Source organism: Quercus lobata, chromosome 1, assembly GCF_001633185.2.
Source record: "Quercus lobata isolate SW786 chromosome 1, ValleyOak3.0 Primary Assembly, whole genome shotgun sequence".
NCBI lineage: Eukaryota > Viridiplantae > Streptophyta > Magnoliopsida > Fagales > Fagaceae > Quercus > Quercus lobata.
The window spans coordinates 52,861,067-52,871,366 of record NC_044904.1 but is presented as its reverse complement, the minus strand read 5'-3'; the positions used below and the strand labels follow the sequence as shown (position 1 = coordinate 52,871,366).

The 10,300-nt window shown below is 38.7% G+C and overlaps 1 protein-coding gene across 1 annotated transcript; it reads right to left on the bottom strand.

The window, feature by feature from the left end:
- Positions 1-727: 727 nt before the first annotated feature.
- Positions 728-1,270, bottom strand: LOC115955527 (GLABROUS1 enhancer-binding protein-like 2). The gene has a single exon (XM_031073666.1). It carries the CDS (start codon positions 1,268-1,270, stop codon positions 728-730), a length of 543 nt encoding a protein of 180 aa, XP_030929526.1.
- Positions 1,271-10,300: the final 9,030 nt, after the last annotated feature.

The following is a 10,300-nucleotide window of genomic DNA, read 5'->3' as shown; positions in this document are numbered from 1 at the left end:
CAAGAGTATAGCAGGCCAAAGTAGATTATTCATGAGGATCTTCAAGGCAAGGCCCTTCCCATATAATAATAATACAACAAACATGTCATAATTAGCATAGCACATGATACTTTGGTATGTGAAAGTATTAAAAAGTCAAATTCTATAATTAAAAACTTTTAATAAAATGATGATTTACAACATAAAACTGTTAAACCAAATATATCCAGAAAAATCCCAACAAAAAACTTTTATTTTTTTTTGGTTGGCTAGGCTATAAAAGTTATTTGATAATTTTACTGCAATGAGCACCAACTGATAACATTATGCAAGAGCCTCAAATGGATAAAGCAGGACACCATAACAAACAGCTAGATACCACAACAATCAGCTCTGCCTCTTTATTTCAGTCCCTAGTCCTAGATAAATCAGAATTTATTTTGTCTCTTTGATCCAAATTGATTTGTCCATTGTCTACTATGCAAGTAACACTTTGTAATGGCAAAAGCAAAATATAGTTCCATATAAACACATGTAGGAGTTAGCACATATGACTACCACTGATTGCAATGCAAGAGTAGCACTAAATAACAAAAGTTTAAATTAGTCCAGAACTAAATAACAACCGTGTCAAGTGCAATTGCTAATATATTTGATCAAATACAGTTCAAAAAAGCAACAAAACATCAAAGTTGAAGATCAAAAGATCACAAAACATTAACATTCCCTCCATAGTGCCATGAACTAATTAAAGAGAACCCGAGGGCAATTCATCCAATGCCAATTCGTAGAGCTCTCGTTCTAATGCAGCCTGCCTGCGGGTTGTCTCCAATTCAGAAAATTTAAACTCATTCCACTTTTCCTTCAAAGACATTTTTTTCTTAGTGTCTTTAAAGCTACTCAAACTCAGTCCACGCTTTTTCACAAATGCCTCCATACCATGACCCTCAAAATCAAACTTCAACTTCTTATTAACCACGCATTTGGTTTCACGCGAATCCTTTCGCAATCCCCATATACTTTTAGATAGTTTATACAAATTTTTCTCGTGGAGGTTGGAAAAAGAAAAAGTTTTCCCTTTCTTTTCAAGATTATCCTTAAACTTTTTCTTCAGTTTTCTCACTTTATCGGCCACCTGAAGTCTCGTAACTTTGCAGTGAAAAGTTTTCTTGAATGAGTTATAAAAACTACTCATGTCTGCAGTTGCAGCAACTGGATCAGCACGCTTGTTCTCAGCGTATTTATACAAGGATTGGAGAAGGTTAAGCGTGTCGTTCTCCCTCCACACCATTGTCGTTTTCTTCTTCTTATTCTTGCCATTGTCTTCGGAGTTAGAGTTGAGTCAGAGTCCTCTATAGCTTCCTTTTTGATTGAGCGCTTAGGTGAAGAGTCAAGTTCTTCAGGATGGTATTCAGTTTCAGCAGAAGATGGAGATGACATAGCCAGGAACTCATTGAGCGCATCATCGTAACAATACTCATTGGATTTTGCTTCAGCTTTTGCCTCTTTTAATTCTTCTGGTTTAAAGGAGGATTCAGAGGAATTAGGTGACTCTTCATCTTCGTGATAGCTACTATCATTTGAACTGTCATGGTCAGGATCTTGATGATGGGTATCATCGCTGGACAACAAAAATCAAATAAACAGAACAATATACAAGCAAGGTTTCACTAAGACATGCACAAAAATATCAACTTTACATAGAAATTGATTTCTGGTTTTTAAGAATGGGTCAGAGTTTGACTTAAAAAAAAAATAATAATAAAATAAAATAAAAAAACATTACAAACCCATAAATCTGAGATCCCCACCATATGGCTGGCTGCCATTCTTGTTCTTCTCTTCTCCATTTCATCATCTTCTTCTTCTTCTTCTTTCTCTCTTCTCCCATTCTTCTTCTCCCTCTTTCTTCTTTTTACTCTTTTAATTTTTTAGTTTCTACTGTCTTCTTTTACAGTCTAGTATATATATATATATATATATATATATTTTTAATACTAAGTACTTTAGTTTTGAGAGGGCAGAGTGTAGTCCTCTTTTAAGTTTCAATTAAGCCAAACGTTATTCAGCTTTGGAAATGACAAAGAAAAATTAAAAATAAATAAAAAGCCCAAGTGTCAGACCTAGGTAATGTCTAGATACAATGGTATATAATATTATTAATATATATATATATATATATATATATATATATATATTAATGATTATTTATAATTTTATACTAAAAAGTTGTATTATTATTAAAAAAATGTTATATTTATAATATTTTTTAAAATATTTTTACACTAAATTATAATTCGAAAATAGTTATTGGTTTTAATTTGAACCTATTACTATTTTTTTTTTTTTTAGCTCACCTATATCAATCCGTAATAACCTATCATTTAGAATTTGTTGTGAAAATATTTTGGACATATCATTTATGAATTTTATTTAAAATCTATATATTAATTAAAATATTAATAACTTTTTTCCATGCAATAAGTGTTTCAACTCTCACATTTATTGTATTTTTTTACAATTATCCAAAATGTGAATTTTATTTGTAGAAAAATTATAATAAATGTTTTTTTAATCCCACTTTATTTAATTTTTTTAGAAAAATTAAATTAAATTCATTATTTTATATAATAGTAACACTTCTTTAATCGATACTTTTATGTTATATATATGTGTGTGTGTGTGTGTGTGTGTGTGTGTGTGTGTGTGTGTGTTTAGGAATTCCTAAACATTCTAAAACGGTACGCTGAAACAGGTCGATACTAAAATATTTCGTTTCAATAAACAAACCAAAATGAGGTCCAAAATGAAATTAATAACATTGGTTTAAAATAAAAAGACGATTTTCTTTACTTTAAATCAATATATCTTCCTGTTCTTGTCATTTGAGCCTACTTTATTTGTTTTACAACTCATTTTAGCCTAATTTTCTAACCCACTCTCTACAAATTCATTATTTTGGACTTATTGGGCTTGAGTCCATCCATCTGTTAGGCCAGGAACCCAAATCCAGTCCTTACAATTGGCGCCGTCTGTGGGGAATTATGGTGTTATAGTGAGCCTGACGTCCAACTATGATAGGTTCAAGTCCACACTAGGTAGAATCTATGGGGTCCCAAGGTGAAGATCATTTTGTCAATCTCGAGCGAAGAAGGGACCGAGAAGGGAGTGTACATACTACCCATACTAGTAAGAGTCATTCTCAGGGTGGTAGCCACCTCTCTCATGGGAAAAATACCAAAGCCATGCAACAAGAGATTGATCATTTAAATAAGAAATTGCGCCACGAATGGAGAAGGCGAACTCCTTCCATTTCTGATTTCTCTTCTAGCGATGAAGAGGATGGTAGTTATAGGCAAAGATCAAGGACCCCTCCCATTGAGTCTTTCTCGTATGATGAGGACTACCACCATGAGCATAGAAACAGAAACTCATCTTCCAAAGGCCTAAGGAATGATGCGATGAACAGAGCACTCAAACAAATTTCTAGATCACCTTTCACACGCAGGATTGAGGAAGGGAGACTTCCTCGGCAATTCACTCAGCCCACATTCACCATGTACAAGGATCATATAGACCCTGTGGAGCACATTAGTCACTCCAACCAAAGAATGGTTGTACACCCCAAAAATGAGACCTTGATGTGCAAGGTATTTCCATCCAATTTGGGGCCTGTGGCGATGAGGTGGTTTGATGGTCTGGGTGTAGGTTTTATTGACTCCTTCAAGAAGCTCACACGAGCGTTTGGGTCTCGTTTCATTACGTGTAGTAAGGTTCCTCGGTCTTTAGATTCTCTATTGACCATGTCTATGCGAGAAGGTAAGACCCTGAAAATGTACTCGGACAGGTACTAGAAGATGTTTAATGAAATTGATGGGGATTTTGATGACGTAGCTATAAGAATATTCAAGGTCGAACTGCCCACCAAGCATGATTTGAGAAAGTCCTTGACTAAGAAGCCGATAAGAAGTGTTCGTCAACTTATGGATCACATTGATGAGTACAAGCGGGTTGAGGAAGACCAACAACAAGGCAAGGGGAAGGGTAAGGTTATCGCTCAAAAGAGGAGGGATTTCAGGTCAGACAGATACAACAATAACAGACCCTGGAAGGATTTTGCGGGACAATTTGGATCTACAGCTCCTCAGGTGGTTAACACTGTGTTCCGATAACCAGTACATCAAGTCTTGAAAAAGAACAAGAATGAGCCATACTTCAAATGGCCAAACAAAATGGGAGGAGATCCCTTGAGGCACAACTAAAGCCTCCATTAACAATACCACCAAGAGCAAGGGCATACCACCGAGGACTGCAAGACTCTGTGGAACCATTTGGAGTAACTAGTCAGAAAGGGAAGGTTACAGCAGTTTTTGTGTCGGACCAACGGACAAAGAGACCAATCAAGGTCAGGGGCTCAAGGGAACGCTTCTTCAAGGACCCCGTTAGGCATAATTAATGCCATCTTTGCTGCGCCTGGGAGGACTGCTTCTCATCCTTCCAAGGTGATGTCTATAGCTCAGCTACCAGCCAGGGACCCTGATTATGCGCTGAAAAGGGCTAGAATGGAGATCTGACCGATACTGAGTTTTTGTGATGAGGACAACATAGGAACCATCCAGCCATACGATGATACTTTGGTGATTACCCTTAGAATAGGAGGGTATGATGTGAAAATGGTGATGGTAGACTAGGGCAGTGGTGTAAAGATTATGTACCTTGACTTGTACAGGGGACTAAACTTAAAGCCTAAGGACCTGACAGTCTATGATTCACCTTTGGTGAGTTTCGACGGGAAGGTTGTCATCCCAAAGGGTCAGATCAGGTTGCCCGTGCAGGCGGGTTCAGAAGTGGTTGAAAATGGACCTCATTGTGGTGGATGCATACTCTCCTTACACGGCCATTGTGGCCAGACCCTGGCTTCATGCCCTGGAGGCCGTTTCTTCTACTCTGCATTTGAAATTGAAGTATCCATCAAGGGATCGGATTGAGGAGTTCGTGGGGAGTCAATCCATGGCTAAGCAATGCCTTGTGGCTGCAATTATACATCAGCCTACGGCTGAGTCGTCGGCCTCTACTAATGGGGGCTTATAGCAATCAAAGTCTCTGGTGTTTCCTGTTGATGGGCCAGCCGAAGAGGCAAAATGTGAGGATTTGGAGAAAATTGTTATGGGTGGTGATCCGGAGAAGTTTTTTCAGGTTGAAGCCCAGCTACCTTCTCTGGATAAGGAAGAACTGATAGAATTTCTCATGAGGAACGTTGATGTGTTCACGTGGAGTACTTACGAAGCTCCAGGGGTGGATCCAAGCTTCATCTACCATCATTTGAATGTCAATTTATCTGTCACCCCCAAAAAGTAACCACCTCGACGCTTATCTAAGGATCATTCTGATGCTGTCAAAGACGAGGTGATGAAACTCAAGCAGGCTAGGGCGATCAAAGAGGTATTCTACCCTGAATGGTTGGCTAATACAGTGGTAATAAAGAAGAAGAATGGGAAGTGGTGGGTGTGTGTGGATTTCACAGACTTGAACAAAGCCTATCCAAAGGACCCCTTTCCCATGTCTCGGATTGATCAGCTAGTGGATGCAACTGTAAGCTATCCTCGAATTTTGTCACTCCTATTGGAAACTACAATTACAAGGTGATGCCTTTTGGATTGAAAAATGTAGGGTCTACCTAGCAAAGGATGATGACTAGGATGTTTGAGCCACAATTGGGAAAGAATATTGAAGTATATATAGACGACCTGGTGGTCAAGAGTATGTTGGAATCTGAGCAGATTAACGACCTTGGGAATATCTTTGAGATCTTGAGGAGGCATAAGCTACAACTCAATGCTTCTAAGTATTCTTTTAGGGTCGGATCAAGGAAGTTTTTGGGGTACATGGTTACACACCGCGAAATTGAAGTTAACCCTGACCAAATTAAAGCAATCAATAATCTGCAGCCACCTCGGAATCCCAAAGAGGTCCAGAAGCTAACAGAGATGACTGCTGCTCTAAACCGATTCATCTCTCGATCAACGGATAGGTGTAGACCTTTCTTCCAATTGTTGAATAAGTGGAAGAGATTTGAATGAACTGAGAAATGTGTCCTGGCTTTCCAGTAGTTGAAGGAGTATCTTTCTCAGCCACCCATTATGTCCAGACCCAAGGTAGAAAAGGTTTTGTTTGCCTATATTGTTGTGGCTTCCCATACAATAAGCTTGGTACTTGTACGGGTTGATAGTGGTGTATAGAGGTCGGTCTATTATGTGAGTAAATCACTGCAAGAGGCCGAGGTCCGTTATCTACCTCTAGAGAAGGCCATTTTGGTAGTTATGCATGCTACGTGCAAACTCCCCCACTACTTCCAATCACACACGATTGTTGTCCTGACCCAGCTCCCACTTAGATCTCTACTTCGGAGTGCTGATTACACAGGAAGGATTGCCAAGTGGGGTACGATCCTAGGGGCTTTTGATATCAAGTACATGCCTTGCACCTCTGTCAAGGGTCAAGTCCTCGCCGATCTTGTGGCCGAGTTTGCCGAAACCCCACTAGATGAGAGAATAGAGAAGCAGAACAGAACATGGATGGAAAATCGGTTGGTGCAATTTCCTCAGAAAAACCTTTGTCGTAGAAAGTATACGTTGATGGTGCAGTGAACCATAGAGGATCTGGAGTGGGGCTAGTTCTGACATCTTTAGAAAGGATCACAATTGAGAAATCCTTGAGATTGGGCTTCTCGACCACAAACAATGAGGCTGAGTATGAAGTATTTTTGGTAGGGATGACCATGGTTCAGAAAATGGGTGGAAAAGTAGTGGAAATCTTCTCTGATTCAAGGCTGGTTATGGGCCAAGTTCAAGGAGAGTTGGAAGCCAGAGATCTAAGAATGCAGGGATATTTGAACCAGGTAAGACACTTACAGTCTAGATTTGAGTCTTTAATCTGTCACAAATCCCTAGAAGTAGAAATACACATGCTGACTCTCTTGCCACGCTAGCAACATCCTCGGAGATGGAAGATGGGATTTAGGTTCATTAAATAAGGGTGGGTTTTAACTGGATGGACTCTATTGTGCTATTCCTTAAGGAGGATGTCTTGCCCGAGGGTAAGTCCAAGGCCGACAAGGTACGGAGGAAGGCTCCTCGGTTTTGGCTATCCGAGGACCAAAAGTTGTACAAGAGATCTTTTTCTGGTCCATATCTGCTATGCATACACCCTGAAGTAGTTGAGCTACTCCTAGAAGAATTACATGAAGGGATTTGTGGAAGCCATACAAGAGGCAGATCTTTGTCTCACAGGGCCTTCAATCAAGGATATTGGTGGCCAAATATGCAGAGGGAAGCACAAGAGTATGTGAAAAAGTGTGACCAATGTTAAAGATTTGCACTAAACATTCATCAACTAGGAGGAGTCCTTAATCCTTTATCCAGCCCTTAGCCTTTTGCTCAATGGGGCTTGGACATTGTAGGTCATTTCCCTAAGGCAGCAGGGAATAAGAAGTATTTATTAGTTGGCACGAATTACTTTACCAAGTGGATTGAAACTGAACCATTGGCAAATATCAGGGATGTGGATGCCAAGAGATTTGTTTGGAAAAATATTGTCACTTGGTTTGGAATCCCTCATACCCTCATCTTGGGCAACGGTCTTCAGTTCGATAGCAAAGCCTTCAGGAGGTATTGTTGAGACTTGGGCATAATAAATAGGTGTTCCACCCTGGCACATTCACAAAGGAATGGACAGGCTGAAGCTGTTAATAAGGTCATAGTGAGTAGGCTTAAAAAGAGGCTGGACGACGCCAAGGGAAGATGGGTAGAAGAGTTGCCACACATCCTTTGGACATACTAGACTACACCTCGAAGGTCCACTGAGGAAACTCCATTTTCAATGACTTATGGTGCCGAGGTTGTTATCCCTCTAAAGACTGGATTCCCAACACTGAGAATGAGTTCTTTCACCCCAAGCAACAATGACAAGCTGTTAGGAAAGAGCCTAGACTTAGTTGAAGAGCAAAGAGAAAGTGCCATGGTCCAATTAGCATATTATTAACACAAGATCAAGCAAGGGTATGATGCTAATGTGAAGCTAAGGCCACGAGCACCTAGAGATTTGGTGTTAAGAAAGGTTCTGAGTACTGCAAAGAACCCAGCATAGGTAAAGTTAGGGCTCAATTAGGAAAGGCAATATCGCATCACCTCGGTGGCTAGAATAGGTGCGTATCATCTTGAAGACCTAGACGAGAATGTTGTACTACGCCCCTATAATGTAAATAACGTGAAAATGTATTAATAAAAGTCCACCCTATCACATTCTCGTTTATTATATTATTTGTTGAGCTTCATATTATTATCTTTTTAAGTATCAAACAGAACCTTGGTCATGCCTGACTTCTTGGACCACATAGCTTAGGTAAATTGACATATTAAGTTACTTTTCTGGGTATTAAACAGAACCTTAGCTATGCCTGGTTCCTCAGACCATATACTTTGGGTAAATTAACACTTAATGGTATCTTTCTAAGTATCAAACAGAATCTTGGTCATGCCTGGCTCCTCGGACCACATACCTTGGGTAAATTGATATGTTAAGTTACTTTTCTGAGTATTAAATAGAACCTTAGCTATGTTTGGTTCCTCGGACCACATACTTTGGGTAAATTAATATTTAATGGCATCTTTCTAAGTATCAAACAGGACATTGGTCATGCCTGGCTCCTCGAACCACATACCTTGGGTAAATTGATATGTTAAGTTACTTTTCTGAGTATGAAACAGAACCTTAACTATGCCTGGTTCCTTGGACCACATACTTTGGGTAAATTAATACTTAATGGCATCTTTCTAAGTATCAAATAGAACTTTGGTCATGTGTGACTCCTTGGACCACATACCTTGGGTAAATTGATATGTTAAGTTACTTTTCTGAGTATTAAACAGAATCTTAGTTATGCCTGGTTCATTGGACCACATACTTTGGGTAAATTAATATTTAATGGCATCTTTCTAAGTATCAAATAGAACCTTGGTCATGCCTGACTCCTCGAACCACATACCTTGGGTGAATTGATATGTTAAGTTACTTTTTTGAGTATTAAACAGAACCTTAGCTATGCCTGGTTCCTTGGACCACATACTTTGGGTAAATTAATACTTAATGACATCTTTCTAAGTATCAAACAGAATTTTGGTCATGCGTGGCTCCTCGGACCACATACATTGGGTAAATTGATATGTTAAGTTACTTTTCTGAGTATTAAACAAAACTTTAGCTATGCCTGGTTCCTCAGACCACATACTTTAGGTAAATTAATACTTAAATGACATCTTTCTAATGTATCAAACAGAACCTTGGTTATGTCTGACTCCTCAAACCACATACCTTGGGTAAATTGATATGTTAAGTTACTTTTCTGAGTATAAAACAGAATCTTAGCTATGCTTGGATCCTCGGATCACATGCTTTGGGTAAATTAATACTCCCTAACATTTTACCAAGTGTCAGGGCAAAGCTTTAGTTATTTCAGACTCCTTGGACTACATGCTTAAGGTAAATTAGTGCTTCTTATTAATTACTTGAATGCCAAAAATGATCAGTCACTCTAAACGACAGAGATTTTCACTGTGATAGTAGGCTCAAGTGGATGCTCATGAGCATCACTTAAAGCATTTACAGGTATACCTGTAATTTTTTGAGAATTGATTATCCCTATGGTCCTTAAACTTGCTAATGAGTAAGGAACAGAGTAAGTTAAAACCCGTATATAGGCTAAATTACTATGTATGTCCTTAAAGTTAAAATTATGCTTTGCCGAGATGATGGACTTAGTAGATCTGACTTGTTTTGCTGCTGACCCTATAAGATGGGATAACTTTCCTATTACTTATGTAGATTAATGAGAAGAGGTTTACCTCATTACTACGCTTATTAAGTGTTAGATAAGATAGAAATTATATCAACACTGGTATGAGAATCATAAGAAGAAAGAAAATGTGCATATACTTTTATTAATTAAAGCCTTAAAGCAAGGCAGATTAAGTACAAAAGGGGAAACTTAGTTACAAACTTGGAAAACCAAAACAAAAGTTACAAGCAAAATAAAAGAAAAGAAAAACACAAAAGAAAGAACTACACTAAAATTTATTTCTTTTTTGTTACAAGTTTTTCCTTGGGAGGGCCTTTGACAAGCTGGGTGGATGTTGCTTTTAAGGCCTCGGGGCCCTTGCTTGCAGGATCAGCCATGGCAGGCAGTTGAAGAGTGGCCAGGATAATCTCCATACTTTTAGGAGCTTCTTTCTCGGCAGAAGGGTCCTGGCTGTTTCATTACATTAGG